This window comes from Crinia signifera, chromosome 7, assembly GCF_055691185.1.
Source record: "Crinia signifera chromosome 7, ASM5569118v1, whole genome shotgun sequence".
NCBI lineage: Eukaryota > Metazoa > Chordata > Amphibia > Anura > Myobatrachidae > Crinia > Crinia signifera.
The window spans coordinates 36,746,981-36,771,971 of record NC_139223.1 but is presented as its reverse complement, the minus strand read 5'-3'; the positions used below and the strand labels follow the sequence as shown (position 1 = coordinate 36,771,971).

Sequence of the window (24,991 nt, the reverse complement as noted above, 5' to 3'; positions counted from 1 at the left end):
GATTGCCGATTAAAAGAAAAAACCCTGGAGATTTCTTGCCAAATCTCTCACTTTCTAAATCCCTCATCCTATTAAATCTCACCCAGGATTTTTAGAGGGGGGGTTTCCAGATGTAATCTAAAATCTCCCAGTTTTCAGCATATTGGAGTAAGTACGGGAGTCTGGGGGAGTGGTAACACCCTTGAAAATTGGTCTTTATTATACACTGGACACTGTATGGAATACAGTATTAATATTTAACAGTACAGATGGTCTATAGATTACAGGGACGTGCGGTGAGGTAAATGGCGGAGTTCCTGGCAAGTACCAGAGCCAGATTTGCACACAATATTTGAGCCATGGGGGTACATGCCGGCATTATACACATGTGCAGCAGTATACACTGCTGGAGATTCAATGGGTTTTGATAAGAGATGCGCAGAAAAGGTAGCCAGGTGAGGTACTGCCTCACCTGCCATATACTTTTTACTCCAGTTTTGACTATAATAAAAATATGATTTTTTTTAAATATATTATTTGTATTTTATATTTACTTTATAGACTCAAAACTCTGGCATATACATTAGTATGACAGGAAAAGCTGTGCCTCACCCTACCGCACGCCATTGATAGATTGTAAGCTTGTGAGCAGGGCTCCATGTCGGTGTGTATCTACCCAGTTTGTTTAATCACTGTTGTTTCCAATTGTAAAGCGAAACGGAATATGCTGCGCTATATAAGAAACTGTAAATACAGAAATGGTCTATAGTATAGGCCAGTGGTTCCCAAACTGTGTGCCGTGGCTCCCTGGGGTGCCTCGGGACACTTGCAGGGGTGCCTCAGGTTGGTCGTCCAGGACCAATTCAAATTATTTATGATCAATTATTTCTGGACAAAATCAGTGCTGGCGGCTGCCAATCATAAAATGTGTACAGAACCAAATCCTGCCCTTTACCACATAACTGAACCTAAGAAGCACATATAAACACAATCTACTTAATTTGATATATATTTTTGGGGGCCTAGGGGTGCCTTGGAAAAATTCTGATACTCTAGGGTGCCGTGATTAGAAAAAGATTGGGAACCCCTGGTATAGGCTGTTTCAAAAAATGTAAATTAAATTAGTGGTCAGGAAAAGGTTAAACATATAATAAATAAATGCACAAACATTATAGAACCAGTACTGCACTTTCTAAGCACACAATCTCCCACTTCATGGTAAGGCTCCTGTCTCTTCCTCCTGGCAGCTGCTCTCTGGTCCATTGCAATGTTTAAGGGATCAGATCCACATATACAGTAAATGTGGTAGATGAAGCTGGTACACTGGGCATGTGCAGCAGCTCCTTACACTGCATGATGTGGTGGCAGCTCTATTGATCATATTATATACCAGCTATTGTTGTCAAAATTTAAGTCACTTGCCAAGAGGAGGGGGTTTCCAGGCAACCAGAACCCCCCCCCTATGAACATCACCCATTTTTATCTCTTGGAGTTTATATGTTTTCTTTCTTATAGTGCATCGTATCAGTCTGGGGTATTAATGTATTTGAAATATGGGATATCAATGCCCATTCCTATTTTGAGGCACTTTATTAGGACAACTGGATCCATTTCCCCACAATTTGTCATGAATATTGGCGATATAACTCTTTGTGTCCACCCTAAAAGGAAATGACCTCACATTAGGCGTAGCAATGATGTTGCTTTGATCTGCACAGTTGTTGTTGTTGTGTAAAGAGGTGGAAACATATTGGTCATAGATCACAAGGGGTTAAGTTTGTCATGAGCTATATGAATACATTAGTATACTATATGAAACAATGCGCCGCTGTAAGGAAGTATCGGCATACGTTTATCTGCTGATGTATTCATTATTAACTGTATATATATTTTGCCTAACATCTATGGTATCTTATTACAAATAGGGCCGCAAAACAACGCCGTAAAGGAGACCGCATTGTGATTGAATGCCAAGAGCAGGCATACTGGCTTGTCAGCAAACCATCGGTGAGTTTGATTCAAGAAATTCCATCCATAACACCCAGCAGCCAGGCATAAGTTTATGGGCCCTCAGTCCTTAATGACACTGACTGTATTTCCATATTTCCTATTAGAGGGCAGGCATATGCCCTACACTGTTTCTGTTATGAACCAATCCGAGCATGGGGGAGGGAATTTCTGTCTCAGCTACAGAGCCAATCTGAGCATGGGGGAGGGAATTTCCGTCTCTGCTACAGAGCCAATCCGAGCATGGGGGAGGGAATTTCTGTCTCTGCTACAAAGCCAATCCGAGCATGGGGGAGGGAATTTCTGTCTCTGCTACATAGCCAATCTGAGCATGGGAGAGGGAATTTCTGTCTCTGCTACAGAGCCAATCCGAGCATGGGGGAGGGAATTTCTGTCTCTGCTACAGAGACAATCCGAGCATGGGGGAGGGAATTTCTGTCTCTGCTACAGAGCCAATCCGAGCATGGGGAAGGGAATTTCTGTCTTTGCTACAGAGCCAATCCGAGCATGAGGAAGGGAATTTCCGTCTCTGCTACAGAGCCAATCCGAGCATGGGGGAGGGAATTTCTGTCTCTGCTACAGAGCCAATCTGAGCATGGGAGAGGGAATTTCTGTCTCTGCTACAGAGCCAATCCGAGCATGGGGGAGGGAATTTCTGTCTCTGCTACAGAGCCAATCCGAGCATGGGGGAGGGAATTTCTGTCTCTGCTACAGAGCCAATCCGAGCATGGGGGAGGGAATTTCTGTCTTTGCTACAGAGCCAATCCGAGCATGGGGAAGGGAATTTCTGTCTCTGCTACAGAGCCAATCTGAGCATGGGGGATGGAATTTCCGTCTCTGCTACAGAGCCAATCTGAGCATGGGGAGGGAATTTCTGTCAGCTATAGAGCCAATCCAGGCATGGGGTGGAAATGATAGGGCTGGTGTATCAAACAGTGGAAAGAGTAGAGAAGTGACAGGGTACTGTGGCAGATTTTCCATATCAAAGAATTTTCGTCTACTTATCATTTTATAGAATGTTCTTGATAAATGCTAAATGAAAGCTGATTATTTGCTACGGGCTACATCACCACTCTCATAATCGTGACTCTTCTGAGACACTGGGACCGGAATTATGATTAAGGTAGAAAAGAGTCACCTGTTAGTTATCCATGTAAATTGATGACTTGTATCTGGATTCATTTGGCTGAACTACAATATTGGAAAAAGTGAACTATTTGTATAACATTATAAAACTAATTGGCCTTTGTACTAAGCTTTGAAGAGAGAAAAAGAGAATGAAGATATAGTGCCTGATTCAGATCTGTTCGCTATATGTGGAAGCCCATAGAATGCCGGGCATTCCCCTGCATGAGTTCCCTGTCCGCCCCCTCTCGCCCCATCTGGAGTGAACGGCTCGCACATGCGCATAAACCCCTCAGCACTGGACACGGGCCGAATTCAGCCTGCTACAAATGCAATCATCTCCTAACTGTCATGTTACCGGCTGTGTTTGAAAACTGGCAGTTAGGGGCTGGCAGCTGGGTAGCAGGTGCCAACCGCATGCTGCACTGATACCTCCCAGGTGCCAACCACGTTACACTGATACCTCCCAGGTGCCAACCACCTGCTGCACTGATACCTCCCAGGTGCCAACCGCATGCTGCACTGATACCTCCCAGGTGCCAACCGCATGCTGCACTGATAACTCCCAGGTGCCAACCACCTGCTGCACTGATACCTCCCAGGTGCCAACCACCTGCTGCACTGATACCTCCCAGGTGCCAACCACCTGCTGCACTGATACCTCCCAGGTGCCAACCACCTGCTGCACTGATACCTCCCAGGTGCCAACCACCTGCTGCACTGATACCTACCAGGTGCCAACCACCTGCTGCACTGATACCTCCCAGGTGCCAACCACATGCTGCACTGATACCTCCCAGGTGCCAACCACATGCTACACTGATACCTCCCAGGTGCCAACCACATGTTACATTGGTACCCGCCAGATACCAGAAACATTTTGCACTGATACTCCCCCAGATACCAGCCACATGTTACATTGATACCCACCAGATGCCAGCCACATGTTACATTGATACCCACCAGATGCCAGCCACATGTTACACTGGTGCCCACAAGATGCCAACCACATAGAACGATTTATGATTAAACAAAATAACCAGACATAAGGTACTTGTGACACTTGATTGTTGGTGATGCATTAAAGGCTTCTAAAGCAGCAAAGGGGTTAACACAATACATCCAAATAATATACCAAATATATCATACACCAGAACACCTAGTACTGTAAATGAAATTATATTCCATGTCCCCATTGTATAATTGCTTTACTCTAGTGAGGCACATGCTGGGGCCCGGCTTCTGACCATTAGGGATCATGTTATCCCACTAGCGGGATGCACCAGCCTCCTCCATCGCACTAGGCCGGACAGGAGATACGCTAGGCTTGTACATCATGAGCAATGGAATGTCATTTCATTTCACTTGAATAACAGAATTGATAATCGACATAGTGTCCACTGTCAGCATGGACACATACAAGTGTACCACGTCCCCTCGCGTGGCTTTCTGTGCTCGGTTCACTATTTTATTCTCCCCCCATGCCGCAGTGGATGGTAGGGCATAAAATACAGCCCATTAGCACATATCTGCAAACAAAACCCAGTGAAAAACTCACGTGGACCTATTTCAGGTGTCGACCTAAGCCCTGTCCGCCTACAGCAGTCGGCCCAGTGCATGTCGATCTCAGTAGGGTCTACCTAGTGACCGAATCCTGAGCAAAGTACGTATTACCCAGGCTTCTTGAAAAAGCCCGATTCTTGTGCCCATACATTGGTGATTAGACAACTCCCCTTTTCATTACCGGGGCCTGTGAAAGTTCCCTATTGGCCTGCCTGCGTCCTTTGTGGCAGAACAGGTCCGGCGCATGCGCACTATATCAATAATCTGTACTATCTTTGTCAATTTTATCTCTCCGAGGTTCATTATTTCGGGGTTCTATCATCTTTTTTGTTTTCTACTTTACAATGTTTTTGTCATTTTTATAAAAATTTTCCTCAATACAACAAAAAAGCACAAAAAAAAGCACATAGTTCTAAAGCATGGGTCTTCAACCTATGGCCCCCCAGATGTTGTGAAACTACATGTTCCAACATGCATTGCCACTTTTTTCCTATAAGAGCATGCCAAAACTGTCAGGGCATGCCGGGACATGTAGTTCCACAACATCTGGAGGGCCACAGGTTGAAGACCTATGTTCTAAAGTGTCTAAAATTGAAAAGTGGAGGGGTACTTGTGTACTTTCACGGCTCCCATCGCATGCCATCGCATGCCAAATGTAGTGGCATGCGATTTTTGCAGGGTTTTTTTAGCTTTTTTTTTTTTTAGAAATCGCACGCGATTTTTAACAGAAATGCATCCAAATGCATTGAAATTAGTATCAAACATGTTCAATGGCCCCCAAATGTCATTTTTGAGGCTGTACCACCCCCACTATCAACGCGAACCCGAAGCGTGGCGAGAGCAGCGAGCCCGCGAGGGGCGGCGGTACGCGTCCTACGATCTTTTCATACCCCCACTATCTACGTCGGCGTGGAGTTGAGAATAGAAAGTGTGGCGAGCCACCGAGCCCGAAGCGTGGCGAGCGCAGCGAGCCCCGCGAGAGGACGTGGACACCTGTGAAGCCCACGAGGGGATGCGGATACCTGTGAAGGTATCCGTGTCCCCTCGCGGGGCACGCTGCGCTCGCCACGCTTCGGGCTCGGTGGCTCGCTGCGCTCGCCACACTTTCTATTCTCAACTCCACGCCGACGTGGATAGTGGGGTATGAAAAGGTCGTAGGACGCGTACCGCCGCCCCTCCCGGGCTCGCTGCGCTCGCCACGCTTCGGGTTCGCGTTGATAGTGGGGGTGGTACAGCCTCAAAAATGACATTTGGGGGCCATTGAACATGTTTGATACTAATTTCAATGCATTTGGATGCATTTCTGTTAAAAATCGCATGCGATGCGATGCGATTTTTTCCTATACGATGGACATCGTGGGATCCGTGATTGTACACAAGTACCAGTGGAGGTGTTTCCTGACATCCAATCACATTGTGCCTCTCATTTCTGCATTGCATTCTATTCTATTCTACGGAATGTGATTGGTTGCTATGGAAATGCATCCGCTTGCCCGTTTTTAGAAGCTTTAGTAAATATCTTCATCGTACACTGAAGTTCTGGAGCAAGGCCGTGGATCCTGAGTCATTGTCACACCCTCCCACATCTGTCCCTCCGCTCAGGAAGCTCTCGTGTACTGATTTTTGCTCCCACGCTTGTCTTTGATCTGAGGGCTGGATTTATAGGCCGCATTATTTGAATTTCTGCTCCAGAAAACCCAGAAGGGTCAAACACCACTCCGGGGTCACTTAAAAAACAATCCTAGCGCTCTCATGTGACCTTCAGTCGACTTTGATGTCCTGTTTGGTGTTTCAGCTCATTTGTATAGTTCAGAACGCATATTTAGCAGAATGATATTAAAGCGCAGGGTTCCTGTAAGCAGTATATAATTAGATGGGTATAATTAGGTTTCCGTGGTGTTCTAGCTTGCTGCTAGGATTCTTTTTATTACACTAAATTTAGTCTCTCTTTTTGGCACGCGTCCAACCATAGTTTAATTTCGCAATCTACTGTTCACAGAAAGGATTTAAAACTTGGTCGTTTCTCGCTGATGGGAGATTTTCTTTTTCAAAGGCCATAAATATGACACTTTCTTCTGGAGCGAACAGCTTTGATAGTGTAATCATCAAATATAGAGCATTAATTATGAATTCATTAATTCGTTATTATTACTTAGCTGCATAAAATTCATATAATTATTTGGGTAAAATTGCTGTTGAACGTAATAGTGTTTGTATTTCAATTAGCTGTGGTTATCGTTGGTGCCTCATGGTGTTGGATACGTTTTAGAACCCAATCAGGAATTCTGGATGAAGTTTGAATGTTCTCCCCATTTTTTGGTGACATTTACAAAGATGGGGATTCGATTTCACGTGGGATGTTGCTCAAATACACTCATTCGTACCCATCCAATGTCAAATACGGCAGGGTGATTGGTTGATTTACAATCAGTCGGTCATATTTAACATGGGCGTCTATGATGGGAACCACCCATAGATACCCATGTTAAACTTTAACATGGGCATCTATGGGCCGCGAAGAGCGAATCAGCCGTCACCGGCAAATCTCCTAGTTTGGGGGAGGAGCCCCAAGTGTAGACATAATTGGGGCTCCTCCTGTTCGTTATGGTATCAGGACCCCTCAATTTGATATTTTAACCCATGGATGCCTACATGGACCGAAGATGACGCGATCTACGCCGGATTGGATAGGGAGTATAATTTATTTTTGCAGGTACACCTATGGATTACTACTGGAGAAGAGGACTGGCTTATGTTGGAACCCATAGGTAAGTATGCATGGATGAATGTAGTATGTATCAAAGTTTTATTTTTCTATGGTGTGTGTGTGTGTGTGTGTGTGTGTGTGTGTTATTTAAGTTGTAGCCCTATGGTTCTCCAAGTCCCTGCATACGGTGGAGGCTTGCTGGGATTGTAGTTCCACAACTTAACCTAATGGTTTCTCATTCATATCAGCCTGGAGCCCACCGCCCAGAGGCACCGGGGACTGCCCCGGGCTTCCCCACTCCCCCAGGGTCCCGGCCCGGGCTGACCAGTCAGAGGTTAATGCTTTGGCCGGGGGAAGGGGAACTTATATAAAAAGTTTCCCCGGGCTGCGGCATTAGCTCTGCTGACTGTTTGGGCCCGGACCTGGTTTTCTAAATACGGGGGACCCCTACTCTGTTTGTCCCCTGTATTTTCGGAACCAGGACCGGCAAATGAGCCTAGTGCTAGTTTTGATGTGAAAAACTCATTTCAACCTTTTACACTGTCAACCTTCCATTGTCAACCTAATGCTTGGGTCGACCTTCCAAACCTGTCGACCTATTTCATGTGTCGACATAAGCCCTGTCAACCTAATGTCGACCTTCATAGTGTCATCCTAGCGACCGTATCCCCTTCTGATGTTCCTTAGAAGAGAGATGGCACAAAATGAGGGAGTCCTATAAAGAAAGGATAATGTGGACATAAGGAGGTTTTATATAGAAATATATGAAGCTTAATGTAATAGGTGAAGCTGGATTAGATACAGGATGGGTAATAGAGGAGAAATTGTTCTTCTGTTCTGCAAAGTGCATCAAAGTAATAAGAATAATCCTAATGTATTCCAGGCCGGGTGCTTAAATGTGCTGGAATCTGGGCCAGACAGGGGTAACTGTTATGCAGGAGCATTGCAGCTGGTAAGTCTGTTCCATTCAGTTTGTATTTTATCATCCATTGTATAACATAAAATGTAGACAACGATTCTCGCTATTCTGCTTTTGCGTGCACGCCATAGCAAGCATGCGCAAGGCCTTAAACTGTGGTTGCATTCCATAAAATGCGACCGCAGTTTAAGTGGCAGCAGGAGTGGCGGAGACGCGGCGTTGGGTGGGCGGATATGCAGCATTGGGTGGTTGTGGTCTGGATAACAGAGGTGTGTCTTGACCTATTTCGGGCCCTTATTCTGGTTGGTGCGGCCAGAGCCGCACACGGGGCTCCGGCCGCACAAACCAATCCCCGCCCACCCTACGGATCGCCACGGCCGTCCGTACACGGACGGCTGGCGATCCGCATAAAAATGGTGGAGGCGTACGCCTCCACCATGGTGGGAGCTGCCCCCTGCATTCGATGGTCGTCGACCATCGAAGGCAGGTCCGCACGCCCCGGCAGCTCCCGCAAGCTGAGACCACACGGACAATCGTCCGTGTGGTAGCTTGTATGGGGGCTGAAAGCTGACATCCGGCGACGTCAGCTTTCCGCCCCCATGAGTTGCGTCATGCCCTCATTACCATGCATACGCCCCGCGTTTGCATGGGAACGCCCATGAAACGCGGGGCGTACACATAGGGAAATGAGGGCATGAAGCCTCTCACGCCCCTATACGCCCCCTTTGCGGCGGACGAAATACGTCTGCGGCGAAGGGGGCTGCACATGCGCAGATTGACCTCTGCGCATGTGCAGAAGAAAAACATCGGCGGTACGGCCGCACGCGGGCCGTACCGTCCGAATTAGAATAAGGGCCTCGGTGCGGTTCAAGGCGGATGTGTGATGTCACTGCGAATCGTTCTAATTTTTGCAATGCAATTGCAAAATTTTGCAAACACATCGTGAGAACATGCTGGAGACGAAAGTTGTACTTTAGCGTTTGTCCAATTTTAGGACACGAGGGCATGAGTATAGATTAGAAGAAAAAAGATTTCATTCAGCTAGTAGAAAGAATTTCTTTACGGTCAGAACAGTCAAACTCTGGAACTCTCTTCCCAGAGAGGTGGTAACGGCTGGCTCATTAAATGCGTTCAAGGCAAAGTTGGACAAACATTTACTGGAGAAAAACATCCATGGGTACAAATAAGAAATATAATTTGTCTGTAAAATACCAGAACCTACCAAATCAGCAATGGATATCTATACCAGGTTGAACTTGATGGACGCAAGTCTTTTTTCAGCCTTACCTACTATGTAACTATGTAACTACAAACGAAGCTGAATCAGGCCCATTGGCCTTTAGAAAATAAACCCTTATGGTCCTTTATCGTAACTGCCTAAGTATTTGCCTACTTTTGAATGTTTTTCATGTTAAGTATTATGAAGTTTATGTTAATCAACATGCTGTTGTATTCTTTTTTTAATTTAAGTTAATAAAGTCATTGGCATGTATTAGACGTAGGGCTATAAGATTAACCTGTAACAGGCATGAAAAGGACGGTTACACATTAAGTAGAAAGTTGTTAGTATTACAACCTGTAATTGTGGATCTTTGTAAGAACTGACATATGACATTTATGTGTTGTAGGGCAGGAACGCAGATTATTACAAAAGAGAAGTAAGTATGATTAGATTCATTGTCTGACACTTGTTATATTGCCTTGTACAGCTGCTGTTTTTTCTTTCAAAACTTTTGCAGCGTAGAAAGAACAGAGGTTTGGAGGACAGAGATTCTGAATAGGGTGGGTGGATGACAGAGGTCATAAATAGGGGTACTGTATGTATTGTATTATATAGCAGAGATTTTTGGGCAGGAGGATAGAGGACAGAGGTTTGTCATACAGGAGAATACATGACAGATGTTTGATGGAAAGAAGTGTAGATAAAAGAGGTTTAATGGTGGACAGGAGGATAGATGACATAAGATTGATGGACAGAATTACAAATGAAAGGTTTTCTAGGCATTAGGGTAGATGACAGAGGTTTGCTGGACAGGACATTAAATGACAGAGGTTTGATGGACACGATATTAGATGACTGAGGGTTGATGGACAGGACAATCGATGACAAAGGTTTGATGGACAGGAAAATAGATAACAGATATTTGATGGACAGGACAATAGATAGCAGAGGTTTGATGGACGGGACAATAGATGACAGACTTTTGTTGGACAGTAGGATAGATGAAAGAGGTTTGATGGGCAGGAGGATAGATGACAGACGTTTGTTGGAGAGAAAGATAGATGACAGAGATTTAATGGACAGGAGAAAAGATGACAGGTTTCTTGGATGGGGGGATAGATTACAGAGGTTTGTTGGGTGAGAGGAAAGATGACAGAGGTTTGATGGACAGGGGGATAGATGACAGATATTTGATGGATGGGAGGATAGTTGACAGAGGTTTTGATGGGCAGGAGGACAGATGATAGAGGTTTGTTGGACAGGAGGATAGATGGCAGAAGTTTCATGTAAAGTAGGATACATAGTAGAGGTTTCATGGACGGAAGAATAGATGACAGAGGTTTGTTGGGTGAGAGGATAGATAACAGAGGTTTGATGGACAGGGGGATAGATGGCAGATGTTTGTTGGAGAGTAGGATAAATTACAGAGATTTGATGGACAGGGGGATAGATGACAGAGGTTTGATGGACAGGAGTATAGATGACAAAGCTTTGATGGACAGGAGTATAGATGACAATGCTGTTGCGTTGTGTTTATGTTGTGCTGAGGTCAGGCTAGGCCATAGGGGATGGATGACACGAGTTATATATATATTTGAATATAGAGGGTTACTACCGATAAAATATTTTGGGGAAATGGTGTATAATTACCGCTATATGGATAAATAGAAAATTGATTTTTATTTTCAAATGGCACTTTCAGTAGTGACAATATGTCACTAGCAATTGGCGCTATCTAACCCATGGGCCTTGTGGTATGTCTGTTCCCCACCAGGCTGCTGCCACCTGTCTAGCCTCGTTAGTGCTTACATACAGAGCAAACGTGGGTCCAGGCAGGGGTCTGGGCAGCCATCTAATGTACAAAGTTAGAGACCCATCTGAGTGCAGGTAGCACTTGTACAGAGGGCAAGGGTCACAATCTCATAAGTAATTTAGCTGTGTCATTACTAATTAGTGACAATCATAGGTATTCGGATAACTTGCTTAGGAACCGGTAACGGTTATCACGGCTATCGATGAGGTGATCAGGAACTGGATCAGTAGAAACGAAGTTTCTAAGGAAGGTAGAGAAGTGAATGACAATAACAGGATATTAAAAAGAAAGTAAGCACAATTACATCATCATTTGCCTATATTCTTGTCGTTTTGATGTTAGTTGGACTACCTAAAGAAAGCCATGGCGTGGACGAGAGTGAAGTCCTCGATCTGCTTAGAAGGGTGAGCTGCCTAATATTTTTTTAAGGATTTCTCTGTTTATTTTCCTTTAAATTATCCGTGCATTGTGCAAGACTAGATCCACAGAACTGTCCACCTGGTTCAAAGCAAAACTCTATGGGGGAAATTAAACCCAATGTAGTTTATTCTTTTTTTCACACAAACAAAAATCCGCTCAGCACCCGCTGCCCAGGTGCGCCGGGGACGGCCTCAGGACTCAACCCTGGAGGGGGGACCCCTTAACACTCCCCCAAGGACTGTACTTAAAAATGTTGTCTATTTTCCAGTCGTACGAATGATAAATGAGCCGACCACCATAGAACTCATGGCCATATGCGGTCGAGTCCTATCGATGGTGTACTCGTACGTACAGCCAAATTTGGCTGAAGTTGCTGTTCGTATAAACAGTAAAACAGCCAAATAACTAAAAGAAATCCTATGTAGAATGTCAGATATCCCTAAAATAACTCTTTTAGCTTCTCAGAGCTCACTAAATATCCGGTACTTGTTTCCTAGCACGGCGCCTATCGGGTCCCATCGCATTCCTTAAGTTAAGGTATGCGATGGGACCCGACCGACCCGATTTTGGGCTTTTTACTGCTTTCCTGTCAATTGTAAAATCGCATCCATCGCATGCCATTATAATGGCATGCGATGCGACCGACGCGACCAACCCGATTTTACATTGTATGCCATTGTATTCAATGTTAAATTCCTATGTAAAATCGGGTCCATTGTATGCCATTATAATGGCATACAATGCGACCGATGCGATGGACCCGATTTTACATAGGGAACAATGTTAAATGGCCCAATATACCCGATTTTTGATTGTATACCCACCCTGATGGGTAATTTGTATGTGAAATGGCCCCCCATTGTTAACGCCACCCCACGATGAACGCCAACCCGAAGCGTCCTACGACCTTTTCATACCTCCACTATCCACGTCGGCGTGGAGTTGATTTTATATAGTGCGGCGAGCCACCGAGCCCGAAGAGTGCCGAGCGCAGCAAGCCCCGCAGGGGGACGCATAATACCTGTGAAGTAATGCGCATCCCCTCGCGGTGTGCGCTGCGCTCGCCACGCTTCGGGCTCGGTGGCTCGCTGCGCTTGCCACATTATATGATATCAACTCCACACCGACGTGGATAGTGGGGGTATGAAAAGGTCGGAGAACGCGTACTGCTGCCCCTCGCTGGCTCACTGCGCTCGCCACGCTTCGGGTTGGCATTCATTGTGGGGTGGCGTTAACAATGGGGGGACATTTGACCCATCAGGGTGGGTATATAATGAAAATTGGGGTCTGGGGGGCATTTAACATTGGGTCCATTGTAAAATCAGGTCTCAGGGACCATTTTACATTGATTCCAATGTAAAAATCGGGTCGAACGCATCGCATGCGATTTGGTCGAATGCGATGCGATCGACACGATTTTTCCAACCCGATGGATACAATTTAAATCGGTGGCGCCGTGCTAGGAAACAAGTACCAAATATCCTGTTTACATAGAAAACCGAGGGCCGAAGGGACCTGAGTTGCTGGCACTTTAGTAGCAAGTTGTTAGGGCTATGACTGAGAATAGGTAGCCAATCAGGGTTCAGGGGTGGAGCAGTACATGCTTAGATCAAAGAGGAAGTTTAGCTGAACTTCCTCTTTGATTCAGAATTTCCCCACCCTCCCTTCCCTATTTCTCTTTTCTAGGTGGCGGTAAAGAACGGTCTTCTATATATGGAAATCATATGTAGATAGTGGGGTGCGCTCTCCCGGCATCGATATGTCGTTAGCACATGCCCCTGGACAGGGGATGGGCTGCACCATCCGTAGGGGTGGGTGTGATGGGAGAGTTGAACACCAACGATGTTTGAATGGTGTGTGTGATCTTTACCCCTCTTTTCTATGACCGTTCTTTAGTGCCGCCACCATTTATAGTCAGTTATATAGCTGTCAATTAATACATTTGACATTCTATTTGAAACGCCAGCACTTGTGTCTCTCTCGTTATTTTAGTGTTCAGTATATGTAAAGTTTAAGTTGGTTAAAGTGTGTGGCAAAAGGGTTACCGATGGTGAGTTTATGGGTTAAACTTTTTTTTTTTTGCATTTATTTCATAGATTCCTTAAATTCAGTGAGCAGTATCTGCCTCATGACCCCATCATGTCCGGCTGTCTCCCCAGTAACCCATGGATCACAGATGACATCATGTACTGGTCAACAAACGCACCAATGTAAGTACAGTATACAACATGAATAACTGACCCACTAAAAATATAAAAGACACACTGTATAACACAAACTGATGATCTCTATGGGAATTTACACGGCAACTTACCAACTGCCGGATGTTCGGAACCTCCCTGATCTCCGCTGCACCGCCCGCTCCGGTCACTGTGCGCCGGGTGCTGCTACTGGAAGCCTCAATCCCCTGGCTGCTTGTCACCTTCTGCGCGCCGGGACTCGTGTTGCTGCCCTCACTCGGCACCTGCACGCTCCAAGCTGCCTGTCTTCTCCCTCTCTCTCTCTCTGCCGCTGGGCAGAGTTGATTGACAGTGGCTCCGTGCGGCTTTCTCTTGCCCGACTTCACTCAGTGCCAGTCTCCCGCTGGCGGTAAGGGCTCCGTTCTCCTTCAGCTCCTGCTCCCCTCTCCTCTCAGCATGCCCTGCGCAACACAACACTGCTTACTCCTTACTGCTCTCCGCACCCAACACTCCGTCTCCTCCTGGGCCTCACTTGCTACACCACAATCTACCCAGCAACAGGCAGAGCCGCCCCTTTACTTTGGCACTCTGCTGAGCCACCAATGAGTATGGTTCTTCAGGAGTCCAGGTAGCCACTGGGTCCCAGTTAGGTAGAACAATTAGCTGCGGGACGGAGCCTAGCAATCAACCGAGGCCCGTGTTTCAGGCCAACATGTTAGAAAAGGGCAGCACTGACCACCAATGTTATCCAGGGGCACAGGAAAAGGGGTACCCCCAATTCTGGGGGAATCCCACTGTAACAGCGATATTCACCGGAAAAAGGTTGCAGTTCTCAGAAGATAAGAGGGGAAACAGCTGTATCCTAATATGTCATGTTCACAAAATGGCGCTGTGCATGTGCAGTAATGGCACTGGTGGCCATCTTAGCAAAGGAATGAAGCCAAATCTGCAGAGCAGCCATATTGAGGAATATGCAGTAGAGCTCTCCACTTCTAACAACATAACAACATAGACTTTTGCTTTTCCACCGATGGTTACAAAAGGCTATTTGCAAGCAAATAATGGCAAGAAATGTAATATAAAACACTTTTAAAAAGTACTAAAAATACTATTTAAAACTATAAGTTACAAATAGACTTATGCTATAATCCTAACATGTTACCCTTCCCACTAGGGCTCCGTTACCGACTAAAGTTAGGGTGGAGCGATGGACCTTTAATTTTATGGAGCTGCTGAATGACCTGCGAGGCCGAAAGGAGTTTTTACAGTTCTTGGAGAAGGAATTTAGTGGTGAGTATCAATAAAACACAAACCTGCACTAAGTTAGTTCCAAGAGTGATCCAGATTCAGAAGGGAGCAACAGTATTGTTACCATGGACGTAACTATAGTTGGTACAATGGGGTGTCACAGCTGGGATTCCAGAGGCTTAGGGAGGGGTCTTGAACGCAGGATATAAAGTTGCATACCAATTTCCCGAATTTGCCTGCTAAGCAATTAGTTCTGAGTCGTTGCCTAGCCTGAATTGTGTGACATTACATTTTTAGTTAGAGGAGTGTGTAGTGGTGGTTATAATGGTAAGGGGCACTGTAATGTGGCACAATATGTACTGGAGGCCACTGATCTTCTCATTGTAAAGTAGATTCTGTTTGCCGGCTGCATACACCCAACACAGTGGGCGGAGAGGGGCATCGCGCAGCCCCATTACCATATAGGAATACCCAGAGTTTCATGGGCGTTCCCATGACAATGCTGGGCGTTCTCATGCCAATGAGGCCGTGACGCGCGTGGGGAGGTGTGGCCAGCTGACGTCACTGAATGTCAGCTACCCGCCCATTTCCTCCCCAGCATGCACGCATATGTTAGGTTGCTCAGAGCTACAGTTATGGCCTGGTACATCGTGGTTTACAACGCGCCATTGAGGGCTCTGACTCGCGAGTTGCAGATCACGTTATGTCCTGCGTTATGTACCACGCCATGCAATACATAGTTTAACCACTGGGTGACTAATGCTCCACGTTAAGACTTTACGCTACGGATTTTTGCTAACCACTTTTCACTACGGATTTTGTCCTTACTTTACGGACAGATTGTTTTGTATTTATTCGCAGAAGCAGCTACGTACGGTCATTTATGTAATTGGTACAGAAGCCATGCTAACCTTTGCTATTGCTGGATGACTACTTAAAACATTATTTGAGGACCTACAGTATCATACTTTACACTACGGATTTTGTCCTTACTTTACGGACAGAGTTCTTTTCTTTTATTCGCAGCCGCAGTGACGTACTGGATGGTCATGAACTGTATTTGATTGGTGCAGAAGCCATGCTAACCATCTGCCAGCAGTAAAATCACAGGCAATAGTGGCCTAGCGGGTAGAGGCACGGCTTCACTATCTCAGTATCAGTAGTTCGATCCTCAGTTGATTACATTATATTTTTATTTTTTAAACGTTTTTTTTCGCAAAATAGATTTAGCTTTTCAGGTAAAACTCCTTGCCTTGAGGACCGTGTTTCGGGATTAAATTCGCTAACCATTGCTAACCAGCCACTTTTCACTACGGATTTTGTCCTTACTTTACGGACAGATTGTTTTGTATTTATTCGCAGAAGCAGCTACGTACGGTCATTTATGTAATTGGTACAGAAGCCATGCTAACCTTTGCTATTGCTGGATGACTACTTAAAACATTATTTGAGGACCTACAGTATCATACTTTACACTACGGATTTTGTCCTTACTTTACGGACAGATTGTTAGTACAGTATTTATTCGCAGAAGCAGCTACGTACGGTCATTTATGTAATTGGTACAGAAGCCATGCTAACCTTTGCTATTGCTGGATGACTACTTAAAACATTATTTGAGGACCTACAGTATCATACTTTACACTACGGATTTTGTCCTTACTTTACGGACAGAGTTCTTTTCTTTTATTCGCAGCCGCAGTGACGTACTGGATGGTCATGAACTGTATTTGATTGGTGCAGAAGCCATGCTAACCATCTGCCAGCAGTAAAATCACAGGCAATAGTGGCCTAGCGGGTAGAGGCACGGCTTCACTATCTCAGTATCAGTAGTTCGATCCTCAGTTGATTACATTATATTTTTATTTTTTAAACGTTTTTTTTCGCAAAATAGATTTAGCTTTTCAGGTAAAACTCCTTGCCTTGAGGACCGTGTTTCGGGATAAAATTCGCTAACCATTGCTAACCAGCCACTTTTCACTACGGATTTTGTCCTTACTTTACGGACAGATTGTTTTGTATTTATTCGCAGAAGCAGCTACGTACGGTCATTTATGTAATTGGTACAGAAGCCATGCTAACCTTTGCTATTGCTGGATGACTACTTAAAACTTTATTTGAGGACCTACAGTATCATACTTTACACTACGGATTTTGTCCTTACTTTACGGACAGAGTTCTTTTCTTTTATTCGCAGCCGCAGTGACGTACTGGATGGTCATGAACTGTATTTGATTGGTGCAGAAGCCATGCTAACCATCTGCCAGCAGTAAAATCACAGGCAATAGTGGCCTAGCGGGTAGAGGCACGGCTTCACTATCTCAGTATCAGTAGTTCGATCCTCAGTTGATTACATTATATTTTTATTTTTTAAACGTTTTTTTTCGCAAAATAGATTTAGCTTTTCAGGTAAAACTCCTTGCCTTGAGGACCGTGTTTCGGGATAAAATTCGCTAACCATTGCTAACCAGCCACTTTTCACTACGGATTTTGTCCTTACTTTACGGACAGATTGTTTTGTATTTATTTAAAAACGTTTAGTGTGTACTGTATGATCCTCAAGAGAATCATGCACTGTTCATTATGGTACTTACTGTATGGTACAGTACCTGAAGCAGAAGTGCAGTAAGGGGGAGGGAAAGTTGATCCTGCCCTCGCAAATGTAGCGGGGGATCTGCGTCCCATACACACTAGGCAATTTTAACACATTGTACAATATTCCACATGGCGCTATCTCTACTGCACTGTGCAGCCATCTCGATTCCCAACATGGCTGAAAATCACGATACTGTATCACATGTGCTCCTATTACTGACTGACTCTGCGAAACAGTCTGTAAACATGAGAAAAACACCGGTCCCCTCGTTTGAGGAAAAAATACGTGTTTTACGGTATTACACCAATGGTATTACGAAGAGAACTAGTATTTAGCAGCCTACAGTAGCCCACCCTAATAGAGTACTGTCATCGCTAGTCGGGGATTTGCGGCCCATACACACCAGGCAATTTTAACACATTGTACAATATTCTCAATGGCACTTGTACAGTATACAGTATTCTGCACCGGGTGCATTTGAACAGTAGGGAAAGAAGGGAAACATCTTCATTCAGGGAAGGGTGGGAACCGAGCGCTTCCGCGCAGGGACCGTTTTGTAGTGCTGCTTACTGTATACTGTAATGCAGCAATCAGTGAAATGTACAAATGACTGTACTACTGTATAGTGTACTTACTGCTCCAGCGAGAAGATACAGTAGTGTTCTTGCGGAAGGAAGGCAGTATGATGGTAAAACGGTAGAAACACGAAAGCAGCAACAACTTGACTTTGGATTCAGCAGAATGAATAGTCCAGGTGTACAGGTAGAATCTCGTGCTTGTATACAGGCAAGAGATGAAGAGACGATCCGTAGCAATTCTACACGGTTTAGATGCAGAAAAACAAACTGGATTGTTTGACAATTTTAATGTACTGTAGCTGAATTTATGCTGGCAGAGACAAAGGAAATCCTTCATGAAGCTGATAGGTGCATTTGAATTATGTACAATTACCAGCGAAACAAAAAGGCAGACTGAAATTAACATATGACTGCAATCAACATCTTATTGTCTGAGGTGTCGGTCTGTGTCTGAGTTTGGAGAAATCTATTGTTGCTGAAAAAAAACGTTCTCTGTAGCGCAGTACAGTATGTACAGTATGGGTATTAACTATCGTTTTTGTTTGTGGAAAAGTCCGAAAGATTTTGATAAGCACCAACTACTGTAACTGTATTAGTTTAAAAAAAAAAAAAAGAACGTTTAAAAAATAAAAATATAATGTAACCAACTGAGGATCGAACTACTGATACTGAGATAGTGAAGCCGTGCCTCTACCCGCTAGGCCACTATTGCCTGTGATTTTACTGCTGGCAGATGGTTAGCATGGCTTCTGCACCAATCAAATACAGTTCATGACCATACAGTACGTCACTGCGGCTGCGAATAAAAGAAAAGAACTCTGTCCGTAAAGTAAGGACAAAATCCGTAGTGTAAAGTATGATACTGTAGGTCCTCAAATAAAGTTTTAAGTAGTCATCCAGCAATAGCAAAGGTTAGCATGTCTTCTGTACCAATTACATAAATGACCGTACGTAGCTGCTTCTGCGAATAAATACAAAACAATCTGTCCGTAAAGTAAGGACAAAATCCGTAGTGAAAAGTGGCTGGTTAGCAATGGTTAGCGAATTTAATCCCGAAACACGGTCCTCAAGGCAAGGAGTTTTACCTGAAAAGCTAAATCTATTTTGCGAAAAAAAACGTTTAAAAAATAAAAATATAATGTAATCAACTGAGGATCGAACTACTGATACTGAAATAGTGAAGCCGTGCCTCTACCCACTAGGCCACTATTGCCTGTGATTTTACTCCTGGCAGATGGTTAGCATGGCTTCTGCACCAATCAAATACAGTTCATGACCATCCAGTACGTCACTGCGGCTGCGAATAAAAGAAAAGAACTCTGTCCGTAAAGTAAGGACAAAATCCGTAGTGTAAAGTATGATACTGTAGGTCCTCAAATAATGTTTTAAGTAGTCATCCAGCAATAGCAAAGGTTAGCATGGCTTCTGTACCAATTACATAAATGACCGTACGTAGCTGCTTCTGCGAATAAATACAAAACAATCTGTCCGTAAAGTAAGGACAAAATCCGTAGCGAAAAGTCGTGGCGGCCACTGTTTTGTAGAAGAGATTTTTACGCATGCGCTGTACTGTTTGGGAAAAGTGACATCTGGTGGTCAATGAGTGTAAGTGCAGGTTACATTTACAAGATTACGTTACGTTATAACGCGATCTATAACGGGACTATAGCGCAAGGAGCAGGCGCGATCCAGGCGCGATTTGCATGGCGCACTGTATGCGCAACGCAGCCACGATGTACCAGGCCATAACTGTACGTGCACCAGTGGTGTAAGTTCGTCAAAGTTGCCCGTAGGCAAGATATATATTGGTCTCCCCCCCACCCACACACACAACCTTATATAATATGTGTCTGTTCTGAAATATGTGTTTTATACACACACACGCACACACATATATATATAGAGAGAGAGAGATTGAGAGAACACATACTGTATATATTTCAGAACTCATCTACAGAAGGGAGATCAATGGCTTTCAATTAACTGATTTAAACGTTCAGGGGAGGAGAGGTGCCCCCTTGGGAGCAGGAGCCCGGCGGCAGATGACTCCATTGCCTCCCAGACTTCTGCCCCTGGCGTGCACCTTCCACATCTTTCGATCCATTCTCAGGATGCTGCGAGCGAGTCACTCTTGCAGATAGGTGGCGCCAGCCATCCATTCGTAAGGCGGGATTTGGTGGTCCCCCATATTGTACTCCTATGTTCAGCTGCTGTTGCCATTGAAATGCTCTGCTTGGCCACAGGTTTTATTACCCACACGCTTTTTCTCCTGTATGTTGGAACGTGCAGCAGGTACTCGCCAGCACCAGCTGAAAATTAATTTTGTTCTACTGTACAACTGCTAAGAATAGCAGTGAAATGTGATAAGAAATTGTTTCCTTACAGTGCAGTATGTAGAACGTTTTCATTGTTTGCTGTGTTGACGGCACTTTATTTATAATTTTGTGTTTTTTTTCCAGCTGAAAATCTGTGTTTCTGGGAGGCATGTGAGGAGTTACGCTACGGGGAACAGTCAAAAGTGGCGTCGACTGTGCGTTCTGTGTATGAGTGAGTAGCGTGGGTTTTACCTTCATATTTCTCTTTCTATGACATAATTACTGATGTCCATTATTAGTTGGATATGCAAATAAAGTTTTTTTAACTCTGCAGTGCCCAGTTTTGGGCAGAGAACAGGGGGTCTGATTCATTAATCTAAGCAGCGGTTGGTCGCTGCTTATCGAGCGGCTTAACACTTAGCACCGCCCTGACGAACGTCATGTGACATCTGCTGCCCACCCCAAGAATTTTCATGGGGACACCCTTGGGTGTTCCCTTGCTCCGGGATGGCGTTTGCCCCCGCCAGCCCCCCTTTTCCTTTACCAGTATGAGTGTGATTCTCGCTGAAGGCATTGGAACAGGGCTTAATTCAGTCCGATCACTATAGAATCAGCCCCAGAGCTTATAACTTGTTTTATGAGCAATAACTTGTGAAAAATGCATAGCTCACTCAAAACAATTCTTGTTTTTAAATAAGTAATTAGCCTATACGTCAGCTCTTTCAAATGTTTTGAGTTTTACATTTTTGACCCATCTTACTCTCCGTCCTCGTCCAGGCAGTTTTTGGCCCCGGGAGCAACACGTTCGGTAAACATTGACAGCAAGACTATGGAGAAGACATTAGAAGGTATAAAGAATCCTCATCGTTTTGTGTTAGATGATGCCCAAATGCATATCTACATGTTGATGAAAAAGGTGGGTTCTCACAAGGCGCCAGTGCTGTTACCTTTCACAGAGTTGGGATTTTCAGCATGAACCCCATACTTGCATACTCTACTGGCATGTACGGGAGACCCATAACAAGTGGAGTTTTCTCAGGCTCCGTCAGAGATGGCCGCCCCCTCATACAGTATCTTGGTAATTCAGGTATAGTCAGCCGCCAGTACCACTTCCGCCGCTAATTCCAATAAAACAATAAATACTATAGCAGTATAGTGATCATTCATGCACCCTGCTCCTTGTAAAATACTTGCAGTTCCTCCTTCCTGCCTGGGGTGTCGCTGTCTGCTGTTGTACTTCAAGAACAGTCTGGTTTGTATCTCAATGTTGAGATACAAACCAGACTATTGTAGAATCACCACAGCAGAGAGTGACACCCCAGGCAGGAAGGAGGAACTACACGGATTTTACAAGGAGCAGGGTGCTAGAATGAAGACTAGCAGTAGGTGAGTCAAGGATTTGTAAAAAAATACCCAAAAACATAATAGAAAAACACACAAATAAAATAACGACTGCACTCAGTGGTGTAAAAGTCAATAAAATCCTAGTTATTTCATACTCTCTACACATAGGATATCAGGAGACCTGTGCTTTCCCATTATATATAGTTTATTAGATCAAAACAGGTATGTGTATTTACAAGAATACAATTTATATAAATGAATACAAATTCTAAGATCTTTTTGCTCTCTCCTGAAAAACAAATAAAGATTATTGAATTTAAAAAAATTCTAATACAGTATATTACACACGGTGGTTCAATATGATTTACCGACTATTGAACTACCGACAATCACTTGGCCGACACTGTTATACCGGCTGGGTATAAATACCGATGGTCAATATAGCGACTGGTACATAATACCGACATTTGAAATGCCAACACCCAATATACCGACATGACCATAATGCCGAACGTGTTAAAATGCCGACACAGTTGCAATGTTGCCATGGACAGTGTATTAGTGGACTGCGTCCCCTCGCATGGATCGTTGCGCTCGGCACACTGTTATATACTCCCTCTATGACAACAGAGATGGTAAAGTATGAACAAGTCGGTTTTTGTGTAAAAAAAATCATGAAAAACTGTATTCGGTTTTATTTGTGTCATTATTTTGGCTGTCGGCATTGTGTTGCGTCAGTGTTTTGTACCTGTCTGCGTTTTGATTGCCGGTATTTTGATGTTGTCTGTATTTCAATTGTCATGTTCTGTACCTGTCGGTATTTTGACCGTCGGCATTTGGTTGTGGGGATTCTGTCCGTTGGTATTTTATCCTTCGGCAACTTAGCTACATACCATGCACGGAATAGCAATAAAAAGCTTTGCCTGCTTTCAGAGTTATGATATCTGCACTTCTCCCTTGGGGCTCCACAAATGTACAACACTTTTGTTGGTAAGCTGCTCAATCAGAGGTGTGTCACTCAGGTGCCAAAAGGGAGGGGCAATTCTGGCTAGGAAAAAACATTTGGTATCCCAATTGCACACTGAGTGAAACATAACTTCATAATAATCAGATAACACAGACGAGGCTGAAGTTAGCTTCTTATTCGGCCAGCTTCTTATTCACTTCTTATTCAAGCTCCAGCTTCTTATTCACTTCTTATTCAAGGTCCAGCTTCTTATTCAGGAAAATCAGTCTTGCAAGGGTTAATGAGTATTGGGACACAAATTTGACACCTGATATCATCAGAGGGGTGTCACTTACATGTGACCCAAGTGTATTTTGCCTGGCACAACATTAATTTGGGCATGAAATATGCTGGCAAAATATGCACATGCACAATATTTAATGATTTGAATAAGTAGCTGTAGTTTTACAAGGGTTAACCAGTCTTGGGCCACAAATTTGACACCTGAAATCAACAGAGGGGTGTCATTTACATATGACCCAAGTGTATTTTGCCCGGCCCAACGCAGGTTTGGGCATGAAATACATGGGCAAAGTGGGCACATGGACCATTTTATCATATCGAAAAGGCTGCAGTTTTGCAATGGTTAAAAAGTCTTGGGCCACAAAATTTACACCTCAAATCAACAGAGGGGTGTCCCTTACATATGGCCCAAGTGTATTTTGCCTGGCCCAACGCTGATATGGGCATGAAATACATGGGCAAAATGGGCAAATAGACATCATAATGTCTCATTTTGAATCAGTAGCTGTAGTTTTGAAAGGGTTAACGAGTCTTGGGCCACAAATTTGACACTTTAAATCAACATACGGGTGTCACTAGCATATGGTCCAAGTGAATTTTGCCCGGCCCAACGCTGGTTTGGCCATCAAAAATGCAGGCAAAGTGGGCACATTCACCATTTTATCATGTATCATTTTGAATAAGTAGCTGTAGTTTTACAAGGGTTAACCAGTCTTGGGCCACAAATTTGACACCTGAAATCAACAGAGGGGTGTCATTTACATATGACCCAAGTGTATTTTGCCCGGCCCAACGCAGGTTTGGGCATGAAATACATGGGCAAAGTGGGCACATGGACCATTTTATCATATCGAAAAGGCTGCAGTTTTGCAATGGTTAAAAAGTCTTGGGCCACAAAATTTACACCTCAAATCAACAGAGGGGTGTCTCTTACATATGGCCCAAGTGTATTTTGCCTGGCCCAATGCTGATTTGGGCATGAAATACATGGGCAAAATGGGCAAATAGACATCATAATGTCTCATTTTGAATCAGTAGCTGTAGTTTTGAAAGGGTTAACGAGTCTTGGGCCACAAATTTGACACTTTAAATCAACATACGGGTGTCACTAGCATATGACCCAAGTGAATTTTGCCTGGCCCAACGCTGGTTTGGCCATCAAAAATGCAGGCAAAGTGGGCACATTCACCATTTTATCATGTATCATTTTGAATAAGTAGCTGTAGTTTTACAAGGGTTAACCAGTCTTGGGCCACAAATTTGACACCTGAAATCAACAGAGGGGTGTCATTAACATATGACCCAAGTGTATTTTGCCCGGCCCAACGCAGGTTTGGGCATGAAATACATGGGCAAAGTGGGCACATGGACCATTTTATCATATTGAAAAGGCTGCAGTTTTGCAATGGTTAAAAAGTCTTGGGCCACAAAATTTACACCGCAAATCAACAGAGGGTTGTCGCTTACATATGGCCCAAGTGTATTTGGCCTGGCCCAACGCTGATATGGGCATGAAATACACGGGCAAAATAGGCACATGGACATCAAAATGTCTCATTTTGAATAAGTAGATGTCGTTTTGCAAGGGTTAACGAGTCTTGGGCCACAAATTTGACACCTGAAATCAACAGACGGGTTACACTAGCATATGATCCAAGTGAATTTTGCCTGGCCCAACGCTGGTTTGGCCATCAAAAATGCGGGCAAAGTGGGCACATTCACCATT

At 44.3% G+C, this 24,991-nt stretch overlaps 1 protein-coding gene across 2 annotated transcripts in view; it reads left to right on the top strand.

Annotated features, from left to right (window-relative positions):
- The window catches only part of RGS11 (regulator of G protein signaling 11), a 158,867-nt gene that overhangs the window by 100,944 nt on the left and 32,932 nt on the right, over window positions 1–24,991 (top strand). For both annotated transcript variants that reach the window (XM_083152826.1, XM_083152825.1), the window contains exons 8-15: window positions 1,905–1,986; window positions 8,265–8,333; window positions 9,929–9,958; window positions 11,678–11,739; window positions 13,852–13,965; window positions 15,110–15,225; window positions 20,817–20,904; window positions 21,450–21,588. In XM_083152826.1, the coding sequence (XP_083008952.1) occupies window positions 1,905–1,986; window positions 8,265–8,333; window positions 9,929–9,958; window positions 11,678–11,739; window positions 13,852–13,965; window positions 15,110–15,225; window positions 20,817–20,904; window positions 21,450–21,588 (700 nt within the window). The remainder of the gene's footprint in view (window positions 1–1,904; window positions 1,987–8,264; window positions 8,334–9,928; window positions 9,959–11,677; window positions 11,740–13,851; window positions 13,966–15,109; window positions 15,226–20,816; window positions 20,905–21,449; window positions 21,589–24,991) is intronic.